This window comes from Urocitellus parryii, chromosome 4 (genome assembly GCF_045843805.1).
Source record: "Urocitellus parryii isolate mUroPar1 chromosome 4, mUroPar1.hap1, whole genome shotgun sequence".
Lineage (NCBI taxonomy): Eukaryota > Metazoa > Chordata > Mammalia > Rodentia > Sciuridae > Urocitellus > Urocitellus parryii.
Genome location: NC_135534.1, coordinates 149,308,862 through 149,326,740, shown reverse-complemented (window position 1 = coordinate 149,326,740; position 17,879 = coordinate 149,308,862). Strand labels below are relative to the sequence as shown.

Genomic DNA, 17,879 nt, shown 5'->3' with positions numbered 1-17,879 from the left:
ACAACTCAATGCCTTTATGTGGTGTTGAGGATCGAACCCGGATCCCGCCCGTGCTAGGGGAGCGCTCTACCGCTGAGCCACAATCCAAACCCCAATTCTTCAATTTTTGAAAAAATTGATTTAAGGATTTTTAATTTTACAGGCTGTTAAAACTCTTACAATGCTGCTAAGGCTTCTGATAAAAGAGAGCAGTCTCATTCCAACTCAACTTCAAGCCCCTGATTCAGAATCATCTACCTTAACTCTTATCTGTTTCTTCTAGTAATTATTTCCACACTTCTAAATCACTGCTTATGTTGTTATTTCTTGATTTATTCCTTTTTTTTTTTTTTTTAGTCCAGCATTATCTGTTGATATCCATCCATGGAAAATGAAGATTTAGTTCTTTTAACAGCTATTTCCACTGATACAAAAGTTGTGTGCTCTCTGTTATTAACTTTGATATCTTTTGCCTCATTCATCTTATACGTTTTTGTTGATTAATCAATAATTCAGATCTCATTTTTACATCCAAAGTAGACATTACTACTATTTTTGTTAATGTAATGTTAGGTTCCCAGTCCTTCTTGTATCTTTCTGTGATCGTTTTTCTTCCTCAAGTATATCCTGTAGAAGTATTTTCTCTTGTTTTAGTTTGAATAGTTTTTGCTGTTATCTTCAAGTTCACTAATCTTTTATTCTTCCATGTCTAATCTACCATTAATCTCATTCCACTTTTTTATGTATTTTTAGTTGTAAATGAACACAATACTTTTATTTTATTTATATGTGGTGCTGAGGATCTTACACATGTGCTAGGAAAGTGTTCTACCACTGAGCTACAACCCCAGCCCATTATTTCATTTTTTTTTTAATCTCAGACACTACAGTTTTTACCTCTAAAAGTTCAATTTGGGTGTTTTTCTAAATATCTTCTAAGTGAACTTTTTGGCCTTACAAAATACTACTTTAATCAAACAAATTAATGAGCAAACAAATTAATACTACTTTAATTTATTTGCTAATTCTGACATCTGGGTCAGTTCTGACTGTTTTTTCTCATTGAGAGTCATGTATTGCTGCTTTCTTATATGCCTGATAGTTTGATTTAGATAATCAAATATTATAAATTTTAACCTTTCTGAGTGCTGGATATTTTGGAAGTCCTGTAAGTCTTCATGGATTTTTCTCTGGAATGCAGTTGTTACTTGGAAACAGTTTTATAATTTTGGGTCTTTTATAATTTGTTACTTGTGTTCAGAGCAATTCTTTTTATTTTTTAATATTTATTTTTTAGTTGTAGTTGGACACAATACCTTTATTTTATTTATTTATATGTGGTGCTGAGGATCGAACCCAGGGCCTTGCATGTGCTAGGCAAGCACTCTACCACTGAGCCACAACCCCAGCCCCACAGCAATTCTTAGTCTAAATCTAATTATTCTCTACTAACAAGGCACAGCCATCCTGAATATTCTACCCAACCTCTTTGACTTGTGAGTCTAGTTTTCTGGTATGGCTTGTGGAAACAGGCACTATGTTCTCCAATATTTTGTATGCTTTTCCCTCACCTTGCTTTGGATATATATTCATTCATATTCATATTCATTCTCTCTCTCTCTCTCTCTCTCTCTCTCTCTCTCTCTCTCTCTCTCTCTTTTTCTCTTTACATGCATGCACTGATCAGTACTCTGGATACTCCAGAGGTACAGACCCCTTTTGCCCTTTTGCATCTCTACTTTCTCTTTAGTATTAGACTGTTTTGGTTTCTCTGGACTCTTGGCTTCTCAATTCAGAGGGTCTATGGGGCTTTGCCTGGTTGCCCTCTCGTTCTCCTTCATGGCCTGGAAACTCTATTAGGGCAATGTTAGACTGGGGCAGTTGAAAGACTCACCTTGTCTATTTCTCATCTCTCAGAAATCACTATCCTTTATTTAATGCTTTTGTTCTTGTTTAGTTGTTATTGTTTTCTTGGGTCATTTTTATCAATTTTATTGATTGGTGTTTTAGTCAGCTTTGTGTCATTGATGTTTAGGTTCTTGAAAAACAGTTTTTGTATATTTTGCCTGGCTTTTTGTTTTCACTTTTTTGTTATTGTTGTTTTGGGGTTTTGTTGTTTTGTTTCAAGAGAGAACAAATTTGATTTGATCTTGGGTAGAAGCAGAAGACACTGTAGAAGTTATTTTGTTGTATTTGGGAATTTTTTTGTATTTTTTTAGATATACATGACAGCAGGATATATTTTGACATTAGACAGTATGATGTATTTTGACATTATACATGGAGTATAGATTATTCTAATTAGAATCTCATTCTTGAAGTAGAACATGATGTGGAGCCACTGGTCATGGCTCAATATATGAATATAGGAAAGTTATATCCAATGCATTCTACTGTCTTTCCTATTTCCATCCCCACTTCCCTTCATTCTCCTTTGTCTAATCCAATGAACTTCTGTTGTTTCTGCTCCCTACTATGTGTTAGCATCCCCATATCTGAGAGAACATTTAGCCTTTGTTTTGGGGGATTGGTTTATTTCATTTAGCATGATAGTCTCTAGTTCTAACCATTTACTGGCAAATGCCATAATTCATTCATTTTTATGGCTGAGTAATACTCCATTGTGTATATACACCACATTTTCTTTATTCATTCATCTGTTGAAGAGCATCTAGGTTGGTTCCATGGCTTAGCTATTGTGAATTGAGCAGCTATATACATTGATGTGGCTGTGTCACTGTAGTATGCTGATTTTAAGTCCTTTGGGTATATACCAAAGAGTAGGATAACCGGATCAAAGGGTGGTTCCATTCCAAGTTTTCTGAGGAATCTCCATACTGCTTTTCAGAGTGGTTGAACCGGTTTGCAGTCCCACCAGCAATTCAATGTATGAGTGTGCATTTTGGAAATAAATGTCTTTAAATTACCCTGACCCATGAACGATACTTTAGCTGATTATACAATTCTAGTTTGATAATGATATTAACACAACATTTAAAGATACTCTTCTAATATTTCTGATTTATTTTGATGCTATTGGTAGTCTCTCAGTTTTGTCTGTAATGTGTGGTATATAATTTGTCTATTATTCCTTTCGGGCTTATAAGATTTTCTTTTTGTCTGATGTTTTATTATCATGGGGCCCAAATGTGACTTTTTTTTTTTTTGATACAGGCATTGAACTCAGGGGCACTTAATCATGGAACCACATCCCCAGCCCTTTTTTGTATTTTATTTAGAGACAGAGTCTCACTGAGTTGCTTAGCACCTTGCTTTTGCTGAGGCTGGCTTTGAACTCGTGATCCTCCTGCCTCACCCTCCCGAGCTGCTGGGATTACAGGTGTGTGCCACTGTGCCTGGCTATGGCATTCTTAATTAATTTATTTTGGGGGACTTCTTGAATCAAGGATTTGTATCCATTAGTTCTGGAAAGTTCTCAGCCATTCTCTCTTCAAATATTGCCATCATCAGTATCCTCCTACCGCTCTTCTTTATTCTTATTTTCTAGTGCTCCAATTGATTGTTAGATTTTAATCTGTTTTGATTTTAATATTTCTTCTTTATGTCCCATATTTTTGTCTTTTTTGCACTGAATTTTTGGAAAATTTTTTAACTCAACCTTTTCCTGTGTACATTAGCTACTTAATCATCCAATTGGGTTTTTTTGTTTTTGTGATTACATTTATTTCTCTGAGTTCTTTTTAGGATCTACCTAGACCATTCTGGTGATTTCTTGATTCATATTTCCCTATTTTTGCTTTTTAAAATATTATTTATATTATATTTTGTTTCTAATAATTTCATTAACTGAAATTGGAATTTTGCAGTGAAGTCTTGATGACCTCAATTTTTCTATGTTAAGAATATTTTTAATTATGTAATTTTTAATTAGATATAAGATTATTCAGATTTTCATTCTTATATTAATTTTGTTAGTTCATGTTTTTCAAAAACATTATCCATTTAAATTGTCTCTTGGGGGGCCGGGGTTGTGGCTCAGTGGTAGAGTGCTTGCCTAGCATGCATGAGGCACTGGGTTTGATCCAGCACCACATTAAAAAATAATAATAATAAAAATAAAATAAAATAAAGATATTGTGTCCATCTACAAATAAAAAATATTTAAAAAATTGTCTCTTGGCATAAGGTTTTCATAAATATCTTAATAAAATATCTTAATAAAATCTGTATGACCTATTTAAAAAAAACATTTATTTATATTTTGGGGGCAGGTACTGGGGATTGAACCCAGGGGCACTTAACCACTGAACCACATTCCTACCCCTGCTTCTTATTATTGTATCCTTGTCATTATTTTAAAAGATTACTGCTTTATCTTTTTCTTTTCATTTGTCCTATATTTTTTCTCTTCCCACTACCTTTTTTATTTTTTCCATGTCCCCATCTCTACTAATTTGAGTATATCCTTAAGTCTTTTGTTTTAGTAGCTACCCTAGAAATATTCACGTTCATTATTAACTTATGAAAGTCTGAAATCAATATTTTTAGGTTTTCCTGATTAATAGAAGGACCTTGAAATGCTTTCAACTTTAATCATTTCTCATCCATTGGTTTGCTGTTGTTATAATGTTTTTTAAACTGAACATTTTTATCATTATTTAATGATGTGTCTATGTAGTTTAACATATATTACAGCTTTTTTTCTCTTCCCGTCTTTGCTCTTTAGTCAGAGATCGTGTCCTTCCCTAGAACTAGATCCTTTAGAATTTCTTACATAAGGGGTCTTTTAGTTATAAATATTAATTTTTTGTCTGAAGATATTTTTATCTTTATTTTTTAAAGATGTTTTTGCTCTGGGGCTGGGGCTGTAGCTCATCGTCAGAGCGCTTGCTTAGCATGCATGAGGCACTGGGTTTGATCCTCAGCACCACGAAAAATAAACAAATAAAATAAAGGTATTCTATCCATTTACAACTACAAAAAAAAATTTAGAAGATTTTTTGCTCTGAAAGGAAATTTATCTTGACAGTATTTTCTAATTATATTAAAGGTACTCCATTGTGTGGTAGCTTCCACTATTTGTTATTTAGGAGTTAACTGTAAATCTGTTCTCTTTTTTCTTATAATTTTTAAATTTTTTCTAGAAGTTCTTTTTAGTTTCTCACTCAACACTTCTATTGTAGACACAATTTTCCTTATAGTTCCCTAGTTGAGGATAGGAGGAAGGAACATTGTTTCTAATAAAACCATCTACTGAGTGTATGGGCTTTTAGAATCCCAGCTGTGTATGAGAGAAGCCAAATTCTACCAGTCTCTTACTGCTCCCATTAGTAAAAAGTAAAATTTTTCAAAGTTGAAAGCAGATTTTTTAAAAGTCAAATTTTATTAGGAATGTTTAGCATTGTTTATATATCAAAGTCACTGCTAAAAGTTTCCTTATTAATCTTAGGTAATGAAATAAGGCTGCCCCTTGTATCTAATAGCAAAGTAGTTATAATATGACCTCCTGACCAAAACCACAAAAGTTGGCTTGTTCTATAAGAGAGAAATTCTCAATATTTGCTAAAGCAGTGTTTTTACTATGTATTTGTCTTAATAGTATAAGAAATGTCAGATATTGATTTGTTTCCACTTTTTTGGCTATTAAGAATTATACTACTGTGAGGGGCTGGTTTTGTAGCTCAGTGGTAGAGTGCTTGCCTAGCATGTGTGAGGCACTGGGTTTGATTCTCAGCATCATATATAAAAAAATAAAACAAATGTCCATAGACAACTAAACAAATATTAAAAGAAAAAGAATACTACTGTGAATATCTATATACAATTTTTTATTAATTTATTTTAATTAGGTATATATGACAGCAGAATTCATTTTGATTCATTGTACACAATTGCCACACAACTTTTCATTTCTCTGGTTGTACAGGATGGAGCACCATGTACAAGTTTCTTAGTGGACAGATGTTTCCATTTTTCTTGGTTGTATACCTGTACCAGTAGAGTTGCTAGATCACATGATAAATATATGTTTAAGGTTCTGGAGAACTACACAGTTTTTCAAAACACCTATTCCATATATAGTGTATGAGGTCTTCAGTTTTTCAACTTCTTCACCAATACTTGTTATATTTTTTCTAACAGCCATCCTAGTGGATATAGAGTGATGTTTCATTGTGGTTTTGATTTGCATTTCTCTAATGAATAGCAATGTTGAAAGCATCATTTTTTGTGCTTGATCATTTTTATGTTTTTGTAGAAATGTCTACATAGTTTCTTTTACACATTTTTAAATTGGGCTATTTCTCCTTCTACAAATAAGTCTGTTATTAGATATATGATCTACAAAATTTTCTTCAGTCTGTCGGTTGTCTTTTTTACTTTCTTAATGTTATCTTTTAAAAGTAGAAGTTTCTAGTTTTGATGATGTCCGATTTAGGTACTTTTTTTTTCTCTTGCTTATGTTTGGGTGTTATATTTAAGAAATATTGCCTAATCTAAGATCATAAAAATATATACTTATATTTTCATCTAGCTTACTTTTTTAAATTAAGGTTTTATAGAAGTGCCAGTAAAGAAACTTCTAAAGGAAAAACATCATTCATAATCTCGTTATCTAAAAAGTTATTTGTTTTTTCAATACCGTTGTCTCCTTGATCAATGTTTGCTTATTTTCATTATTACTGTTATTTGTTAAGTAGATGCTTTGTTGTGTTCTGACATATTCTGTTTATATGTAATATTAGAAGTGCCAGTAAAGAAACTTCTAAAGGAAAAACATCATTCATAATCTCGTTATCTAAAAAGTTATTTGTTTTTTCAATACCGTTGTCTCCTTGATCAATGTTTGCTTATTTTCATTATTACTGTTATTTGTTAAGTAGATGCTTTGTTGTGTTCTGACATATTCTGTTTATATGTAATATTCATAATTTCAGTTTTTAAGACTACATAGTTTATAGCCTTTTTTCCCAAATTTTATTGTAGTTTCTTAATAATTAATTTTATTTTTTCCCTATATATAATATTGGTAGATATAATATTTAAAGATAAATTATAACCTAATTTAAATTTAATGTTTCATATTACTTTCTACTTTAAGTAACAGTATAATTTGTTGAATTTTCCTTTAGGCTTCGGGAGCAGGAAAAAAAAGAAGCAGAAGAAGCTTGTCAAAAGGAAATAGAAGAATGGGAAAGAAAACTTCTAGCTCAAGCAGCACCAACTTCTATGGAGAACATGTGGGAAATTCCAGCCATTGGGCATTTCCTGTGTTTAGCCCAGCAAATTCTAAATTTGCCCGAAATAGTCTTTTATGAATTGGAACGTTGCCTTCTGATGCCTCAGTGTAATGCTTTTCTATCAAAAATAATGACTTCTCTATTAAGTCCTCCCCATCGTAGACCTACCTTACATCGAAGACCTACTTTGCCTTATAGGGCCTGGGAAGCAGCACTGAGACAGAAAGTGCAGCAGTGGTACACTGCTGTAGGACAGACTGAAAATCCTGATAACTGTGCTGAAAAACTTGGGTTGTGTCCTCAGTTTTTTAAAGTTCTTGGAGAAGTTAATCCATTGGAAGAAAAACCTTTTCACGAACTACCTTTCTACCAAAAAGTGTGGTTACTTAAGGGTCTTTGTGACTTTGTTTATGAAACACAAAAAGAAGTTCAAGATGCTGTGCTTGGACAGCCTATACATGAATGCAGAGAAGTTATCCTTGGTTATGATTATTTGGAGAATGCTTATGTACATTTTCCACAGTTCTGTGGTGCAGATGTACGGATTTATAAACAGAGACCTTTTCAGGCCCCAGAATTTCCAGTTCCACCCATTAAAATACAAAGAGTACCTCGGATTAAACTGGAGAAATTCAAGTGTGACTATGTTAGTACAAGTAATGGAGAACATAAGTGTGGTAGAGAAGGCCTGCCTTCTACCTTCAAGAAAGAGCAGGAAATTAATTTTGATCTAGCTTGCTGCCCTGCTAAAATGAACTTTGATAATCATGACATCTCTGTTGAAATGGAAGTAAAGTCCAACTGTGAAATGAGAATTCACAGGCCCTGTGAAATTAAAAAGACTGATTGTTATAAAGAAAATCTGGAAAAACCAGGGAGTCCAGGGGAAGTTACTGGCTTTGGAGAGCCACTTAGTCCAGGTGAAATAAGATTTATAGAAAATCAGGAAAAATATGGTGAAACTTCCAAAATAAAGACTGAACCCACTCCATTGAAAGAAAATGCTCTAAAATCTTGCCAAATACACATAAATGGAAGTCACATCGATCATCCAGAAATTAACTGCCATAAGGTTGTAAGGGATATTTTATTAGAGCAGTCACTGCAGAGCCACAAGAAACTCAAACTAACTAAAATGAGGGCAAAAAAGAAGAAAAAGAAAAAAAAGAAATTGAAAGACGTTTTGAATGAAAATTTACAGAGAAAGCGTGAAGGTCTTCATTCTCTTGCATTCAAGTCTTATAAACCTGAGATCCAGAATAAGCTATTCATCATCAAAAAGAAAGCAAAACATAAGAAGCACAAATCTGGTAAGCTAACACAGATGGGTAAGAATTGCATTTAAGTGTAATTCCAGTTCTTTCAGTACACATCATGGAAGCTCTGCTTTGCAGAATGAAATGCACATTTGTATTTGTGTGAAGGTCAAGTTTTGTTGTTGTTGTTGTTGTTTTATTTTCCATGATTAGAAAACCCAGAGTCTTAGAAAAGATTTTTATGCGCTAACAAAAAAAAATTGATATAGTACATTTTAATTTCACTTTGAATTTGAACACATTTGGACTTCATATTTTTACTTTTAAATTTTCATCAGTTTCTCTGCAGTGCTTCCCATTGCTTATGGTAAATGTTTGGGGGTTTTTCCTAGGTTAAGGGCAGTATAAATGTAGTAGGAAAAACACTGCTATCAGAAGATATCATTCCCAGGACTCAGATTCATAACAACTAACAAACTAGGGTAGCCAGATGATCTTTCTGAGTCTGTTTTTTCCCATATACAGTTTTCAGCATCTGTTTTTTGGTATATAAAAAATACACCAAAAATATGAACTATAAGAAGGAAATTATATCAATAAGGCATTAAATATATGTGAAAGAATTCATAAAATCTTTCATCAAACTTAAATATCCTATATACTTGTCACCAGCATATTTAAACAACAAAAATCATTCTTCAGTGGTTGGTTTCTGTACTCAGTGCTTTTGTTTCTCCTGTTGTCTGTCTTTGAATCACTTTATGTCTCATCATGAGGACAGACAAAAGCATCTGATCAACTTTATTAACCTTTATAAAAAGTTGGCTTTATTGGGGAAAAAATAAGAATTGTTTCCCAAAATGACTTGTGGTTCATCAGTATTTGTGGATTTCAGGGGCTTTTTTTCCTTCTCTTAAGTAGCAGAGTTAATTAAAATTTGACAACAGTTTGATACAGAGTTGGCAGATGAGTGAGTGAGCTTTTGTTAGGCTACTATAGTTAGTGCTGTACTGCAGTTACTTAAATCATTAAATATACTTCAGTTATCTTAAAACATGCATATAGTAAAATCATTGGGAAAGAAGTACTATAAAATTTATTACCAAAAATAGGCTTGATTTGTTGGAGTGAAAATTTCAAAGTGTTCCATGTCAACACGGGTGATAAAATGTTAGTGTTTTTTAAAGTTGCTTTCAAAAATAAGCCTTTTAAATTATACAAGTAATCCACTAGATTTTTATAAATTTAGTTTGACCTGATTTGCCAGTTCACTTTGAAATATTAGTCTCTAACACATTAAATAATATTTTAAATTTTGAAATTTTTAAAAAATATAAAAGTTTATAGTATTGTTTTATTAATATCATTGTCACCTAAAATCTTTTGTTAAATGTTTATTATACTGCCATTCATGTATTCAAAGGCAATTATAACTTATGTCAGTGTGTAAGATAGGCTAGATATCTCCTACATATTATAAAAGGCCATAAAAATGCTTATTAAACAATGGGTTAAAATAAATTTATATTGTAAGCAAATAAAAATGTTACATTCTTTAAAATCAAAGTTCAGGGTGTTGGGAGAGAAAATTTATGGGCTTTTCATGCTCAGTTATAGACAAGTGAATGAAAATACTCAAAAGGCAAATGTAGCAAATGCTTATATATCCCCTCTGAGCCTGTGTGGTTGGATAGAGAAGGCTTATGTGCATAAAATAGAAGAATCTTATGCACTTGTTTGTATACTTTCATTTTATCCTCAGAGCAAATTTTAGAAAGTCAAGCCCTCAGTGACTAAAATATTTGGATCTGACAAATAGTTCCCCTTGCTCGTTAGTATGGGGTGAGCATAGTCCTATCCCCTTTTGTCATCAGATATTAAGTAACTCTTAACTAATATAACAGTATTAAATAAAGTGTTCAAAGAGTAATGATAGTACATTTGTTTTACATAATTTTCAGATCACTTGTCTTTCTGAGGGTTTGCCCTATACTCCTTGATTGAGACATAGTGACCTGTTTTGCAGTCAGTTTAGGACATATATTCTAATACAGTGTTTCCTTTCTCACAGCCTTTTTAAAAAGTGAGCTCCCACGATCATAGGTGTGAAAAATGTACATATTCACATTGTGTATTAGTACAGGTTCACAGTGCATTTTGAGAATTGCAAAACTTCATTTTGAAATTCAAAAATCTTCAGATTTCACAGGGTATTGTGATGTATATGGTATATTAAATAACATCCCCAGTAGGGCTCTGAGTAACTCCCCATAAAATCAAACACAAAATTTCTACAGAAAAATATATGGATAGCCAGGTTCGGTGGCATACACCTGTAATCCCAGCAACTCAGGAGGCTAAAGTGGAAGTATTGCAAATTAGAGGTCTGCCTCTGCAATTTAATGAGACCCTATCTCAAAATAAAAATAAAAAGAATGTAGCTCAGTAGTAGAGCACCCCTGGATTCAATCCCTAGTACCATACACACAAAATATAAATAGACTACATGAAATGAATATTATTAAGAAACCTCATAACAAGTCAGGGAAGATTTTGTTGCTATATAAATTACTTTTAGGATTTTAGATTTCAGAACTTTATGGACTTGAGAATTGTGGTTAAGTGATTTTGAACCATTAAGGATTCTAAACAAAATCTTAAAACTGTTCAGTTTTATTTAACCTTGTATTTTTTTCAAGTTTATTTTAACACAGAGCTTTTTTCAGGTAATAATTACCAAAAGCCCATGTATTCTGTAGAATATACTTTGGGATAAACTGTGTTATCCATGATTGATTTATAAATTCGCACTTAGAGTGGACTAACCTCTACATGTGATTAATCTGGTCCATAATATGTTGATTACTACAGGCTTTGATTTTTGGAGATTATCTCTAATTTAGTAAGATGCCCTAGAGTGTTGGGAGATGCTTTTTAATAAAAGGTACAGAAACAGATTAGTTGAAAATGTAGTCTCAAGCAGTTTTGCAACTTTTAAGCATTTTAATCTATTTTTCAGAATTAGAGTTTTCTTCTGCTTTTTAAATTTTGAATTGATCTTTAGTCATTTAGGCCTTTTTCTGTTGGAAGCATTATAAAATAAATAGAAATCATTGGAAATAATATAATATCCATCATCTCCTGCTGTCTCTTATATGATTTATTCAGTGCATTAGGACAAGAAAAATACAGGGGCTGGGGCTGGGGCCCAGTGGTAGAGTGCTTGCCTAACAAGTGTGAGGATCTGGGTTCGATTCTCAGCACTGCATATAAACAAACAAATAAATAAAGGTCCATCAATAACTAATAAAAATATTTTTAAAAAAGAACAAGAAAAGTGCAATCTGGTAATTAGAAATTTTTTCTTGGTAACTTATTTACAAATTAAAAATTCCTGAAAATTTTGTTCTTTAAACAAAAGAACAAAAAAGGGAAAAGAAAAAAGCCCAAAGTTAAAAGAAAAAAAGTTCAGATTCTTTGGTTTTATATTTTCTTATTATAAAAGCATTACATTTTCTTTATAGATCACAGAGACAAGCAAGAATAGCCCCTTCCTTAAATACTCATTTTTTTAACACTTCCTTAAGGAAGTCTCCCATTATCTTCCTATTTAAATTTTCCCTTTTGTGTGTACTTATAGCACCAGGCAGTTGTCCTTCATTGAATTTACTGTTGTTGCATTTATTTCTAGGTACTTTGATGATTTGGGTCCTCTATAACATTCTTGAGGACAGAAGGATTATATCTGGTTTTGCATCCCTAGCATTTAGCACAATTGTGTAGGAATCTATTAAATAAATGAACACATATAATATGGTTTGTACAGATAAGGTTAGCCCTTTTTTATGTGTCTTTATATCTTTTTCAAATAGCATTTTGAGTAAAATGCTATTTTTCAGCCTGCTTTGTTCCCACATAACAGTATATCATAAGCAATTTTGTGCAACAAATAGATCTTTGCAGCATCATTTTAAATGGCTGCATAGGATTCTGTTTATATTTCGTAGTTCATTGAACCAATGTCATTAGTGGATATTTTGGTCATTTCAATAATATATTTTCATAGACTGCATAGAGCAGGTAAAGTTGGCTAAAATTAATTTGAAATTTTTAAATTTGGAGACTTTGTATAAAACCTGAAAAAATAGACAAATATGATTAAAAATGGATTCACAATGATAAAAGGTTTATGATATTTTAAGTTATTCATCTTCAATAAGTTTGTTTTGGAACATTTTTCCCCTCTCAAATAGTCATTATTTTCAACCAAATGATTTTATAATAGTGCCTCTAAATTGGTTAAAGTAGGTAAGACAATGGTCTTATTCTCTTAGAGTTTAAGAAACTTAAAATAAGGTTCAAAATGGTAAATAGCCTTCTCAATTTAATAATTGTTAAATATAGGTAAAGACAGCATAGTAAAAGATCAAGTAGAAGAAAAATTAATGTATACTGTGATAGTCTGGGGAGATTTTACAGAGAATAAAGTACTTTGAAGAGTAATAGGAATTCAGTAGATAAAAAGATGAACAGCAAGCAAAAGCATTGGTATAATTAAGCAAGGTATAACTGAAACAATTAGCACAATAAAAATTTTTCATGGAAAAGTTGAGGTTTTAGAAGTTGTTTGAGTAATGAGAGTATGCCGTTTGGGGGATATACGTCTATGCATGTGGTGCTATTTTAAATAATTTAATCAAGAGCCTACAGGAGCTTGAACTAATAATATATATCAGGGGGCTGGGGTGATAGCTCAGTGGTAGAGCACTTGCCTAGCATGTTTTTTAAAAAGAACAAGAAGGCACTGGGATCAATACTCAGCACCACATAAAAATAAGGAAAGAGAGAAAATAAAGGTATTGTGTCCATCTACAACTAAAAATATATATATTGAAAAAAAAGAGCTGGGCATGGTGGCACACACCAGTAATCCCAGCAGCTTGGAAGGCTGAGACAGGAGGGTGACTAGTTCAAAGCCTGCCTCAGCAATAGAGAGATGCTAAGCAACTCAGTGGGACCCTGTCTAAATAAAATACAAAAGAGGGCTAGGGATGTGGCTCAGTGGTCAAATGCCTGAGTTCATTCCCCGGTACCCCCCCCCCCAAAAAAAATAAGATACATCAGATGTATAAAAAGCAGTGAGCTACTTAATAGAAAATGAATGAGAAAACAATGCTATTTATATTTGATTACTTCCAGGTCCATATGTGTGAAAAGTTTGTAGTATTCTATATTGATAGCACTTTAGAACCTAACTATGGTTATCTTCATGGAGGAAAACTTTTTGAGTACCAACTGGAGATTCCAAGATATGAGTGAAAGAGTTGGCTATATTCCGTGGCCTTTCATTATTCAAATCCTTCTGTTCCCCCCAAAAAACTAATATAATGCTCACTGTGTACCAAGCACCGTAAGCCTTATATAATAGTGCCTTCAAAAAACTCCAAAAAGTAAATGCTATTATATTCCCATTTTATAGATTCTAAAAGTTGAGGTACAGAGATTTATTTATTTGTCCAAGCTTACACAGCTAATAAATGGCAGGATTAGGAAAAAAGATCTCACAAGATAATGAAGATGCCATGAAAAAGTATGAAAAGAGGCTGACAGGGCTTGAATGAAGAGATAGAAGATAATGAAGAAGAAGAAATTTAAATCCAGATAAAGAATGATGACTTTTAAATCCATATAAGTAATATGGCTATTTTATCACATTGACAGAAGAAAATTCCATTTTAATAGATATTAAAACAAGTAGCAGAATTTGGCATCAATTCAATATTTAAGTTAACTGGGAAAATGGGGTGTTAAGGAGTTACTGTATTATGTGATAAGGTTGAAGAATTACCAGTATGATGAAAAATTTGCTCATAGGCAAGAATAACAGAGGGGAAAATCAGCTGTTTTATTGAGATCAAATAGATTAGAAACAATACATTTCAGAAACTTCTGCAGAATATAAATATTAGCTAAAGGCATGCATGTTAGTAAATAGGGTCAATTATAGACTCCAGTTCTACGGCTTCACATCTCTGGAACTTCTCAGATTCACTATTTAATAATACAAATGTCCTTGGGGTTTTTACTTTTAACAGAAACTAATGTCTTTTTAAACTACTTGCTTATTAATATTTCTAAAATAAAGACACTGAGCAAGTAGTGACTGTGTTGGGATAATTTTAAAACACTGAAACTAAATCTAGGAAGGCATTGAAATGGTAGAAGTCTTTGAGTAGCCCCAGAGGCTAAAGAGTGAAGACAGACAACGGAAACCAGGTAGAGTCTAGGAATAAAAATGAAAAATAAGAAAGTGAGGAAAGAGAAGTTGAAATGAAGATGATAAGTACCTTCATATCTATAATATGAGACATATTTCTAGATTTTAGAGGATTAAGGTTTTGTGCCTCAGTTATAGTATAAAATATATTTTTATCCATGATTTCTCTCAAGTTAAGCACCATTTTTTTCTGTTCTAAGAGTAGTGTTTAGAAAGCTTTCTTAGATATACTTTTGTAATATTAATTACTAAGTTTTATTATTAAGGTTTATTAATAAGTTTTATGCATTTTCCAAGTACAAGTTGACAATTTTTGCACATTTATGTTTTAAGCTTAAGAATGGTGTGAGACTAAAACTTCATACCTCATACCATTCTTTAAGTTCTTTTATGTTTTAAACTGATCTCTAATTCCAGCACAATCCTAGGTCTGAGAATTATATTAGATTTTAAAAGACCAGGTGACTTAGGGCCGTGGGAATAAAAGACCCAGGGTATGATCAAAAAAATTGTAGGGGAGTGAAAGCCCACTGGGGGGCAGTGTGTAACTTGCCTAGTGTATGTCTTATCCTGAAACAAAAACATATTACCAAATAAAGATTGTGTGATTTTGTAATATCACATGCTTCATTTCAAAAATAATATTTAATAAAAAGTAAACACTGTTTTTTATTTTAAATGCAGGAAAATTTGAATTCAAATTATTGGGGTTTTATTGAGGATACAGACTTAAGATATTAAGTACAATGAATATTCAGCTCTTCTATCCCTAGTCAAAAGGAAAACTCTGAAGTCAGTTAGAAGCAGTTTGAATATAGTATTTTACCATCAAAAAGCACGGCTTTGAAGTGAAGACAGATCTAGATTCAAGTATATGTTTCACTGCTTATTAACTACAAGTCCTTCATTAATTTCTTTTTTTGTTTATAGTTGGTTTCTTTATCCATGAAAAAAGAGACAATACAGTACCTGTTTTGCGATATTGTTATAAAGATTAATTAGATTAGCAAATGCATAGAATCTTGCATGTATGGAGCCTAGTATGTGGTAGGAATTGAATTGGTCAGGAAATGGTAACTAGGATTTTTGTGAAGTAGAATTATATAATGAAAGGAGCTTGGACTTTGGAGTTAGAATTTCTGGCTGTGGTACGTACTTACTGTGTGACACTTGAGAACATTAATTAATCTTTGGTTGTGCCATACTACAATAGGGTGCCTCACCTACCTTGGGTTGCTTTGAGAATTAAATGATATAATTTATATAAATCACTTTAGTAAGTATCTGACACATAGTTGACTCTCAAAAAATATTAGTCTTCCTACAACCAGTGCTAGGTCATGTTGTAAAATACTGGTAAATAGTGTAAATTGTTTAAAGTCATTGATAAATGTTGTCCTCACTATTAAATGGGCAGATAGATGAAAAGAATTGTGAATAATTATCTTTTTTTTTCCTATCCCCAGACAGGCAAAATTTCTGATAAAAAGTGGTATTCTTGTATTTAAGAATCACTTCTCAGAATTTATTGTGGGCCATATACAAATTGAATAATATGATTTCTATCACCAGTAACAACATAGTAAGGAAGACAAACATTTAAATAGTTTTAATATTCTATGATTAAATGTTACAGTCATTAATTTGTGTAAAAAGTAGAGTAATAGCACAGAGGACATATGAGCAAGAACTACAATAAAGGAGTAAGAAAAAGAATTGAAAAGTTAAAGATTTTCTGCTTAGATTCTTCTCACTAAAGCTAAAACAGAAACAATAACTTATTGATCATTTGCCGTATGAGTAGCAATATTCTAAGCTCTTTGCATGTTGTAACTCGTTTAATTGTCACAGATTAGGTAAAATTATTCCTGTTCTGCAGATAATAACACTGCACAAAGAAATAAAGCAGCTTGCTCAAGGTCATGCAGCCAGTAGGTGGTTATAGCAAATATTCAAACCCATGTAATTTAGTTCCACAACTCAATCTTAAAACCACTGCATAATTATAGAATACTGCCTCCAGTAACTTAATAGTTTTAAAGCATCCTAATGCTTTAGTGGTGAATTGAAATAACTAGCAACCACTTCAGCTTCTGATCCTACTAAAATAGAGTGGCTGATAGAGTGAACTGAGAATTTAGTACCTATGTGACAACAATAAGAAATTCATGGGACTATCAAGCGTGACTTTTACTTACAAACAAATACAGAATCAAATAATTTTTTAAAGGTAATTAGAGCTGTACTGCAGGTCAGAGGGGCTACACTGAAGAATTCCTTTCCTTCAAATTGCTATTTTGATTAAGTTTTACTAGGCTTAGGTCAGCAAGTTCATTAAATCTTTTCCCATAATTTTTTAAATGATAAATAAAGATGATGTATACAGAAAAGGCATCCTGACATTCAGATTCACAAATTCCCTTGAGATAGCTGTATCATAGAGATACCAAGAATTTAATTACTTCTCCCCAAGTATTGCTCTTTTAAGCAACCCATCCACTCACCTATTTTCATACAAGTTTAGTTTTCTTTTAGGTACAGTGTAAGCACAGAGCAAATAATAGTGATGAGAAAATATATGTTAGATTACTTTATTTTAAATAAAAGCAAATGTCAAATGACAGCAAGTTAATACTTATTAAAACAAGACAGTAATATTTAAATTTGTGAATCTCAGCAGATACATACATTTTGAATCAAAAATTGGAAATTATTTAAATTATGGTTCTGTGATATGATTAAAAAGGAATACAGAAAATAGTGCAATTATATTGTTTACTGGAGTTTTATCAATTATCTTGAATAAAATGTTGCAATAAAAACTGAATCTCTCATCTGAGATTGTATCTATTTAGGAAAATAAGAAACTTTAAAATTATGTACAGCAAATTTACTCTGTTTACTCCTTTTCCCTTTTGAAAAAATAACTCTTAAGTTGATTTTTGCCTACAAATGATTATGAGCCAAAATTAACATAGAAGCATCACTTAATTTTTTTGCCCTCGTTAGATCATAAACTCTTGGAGGACAAGGCCTTCATTTTATAATTTCTAATTGTATCCATAAATTATAGTATACTATATCTAGCATTGTTGAATAATTAACAGCAATTTATTAATTGATTTTTGCTAATTACAAATGTGGAAAAACATACCAAAAAAAGTTTTC

At 32.0% G+C, this 17,879-nt stretch overlaps 1 protein-coding gene across 3 annotated transcripts in view; it reads left to right on the top strand.

Annotated features, from left to right (window-relative positions):
• Nucleotides 1-17,879, top strand: part of Brd10 (bromodomain containing 10) — an 87,909-nt gene that overhangs the window by 34,675 nt on the left and 35,355 nt on the right. For all 3 annotated transcript variants that reach the window (XM_077797027.1, XM_026391483.2, XM_026391482.2), the window contains one exon: nucleotides 7,071-8,488. In XM_077797027.1, the coding sequence (XP_077653153.1) occupies nucleotides 7,071-8,488 (1,418 nt within the window). The remainder of the gene's footprint in view (nucleotides 1-7,070; nucleotides 8,489-17,879) is intronic.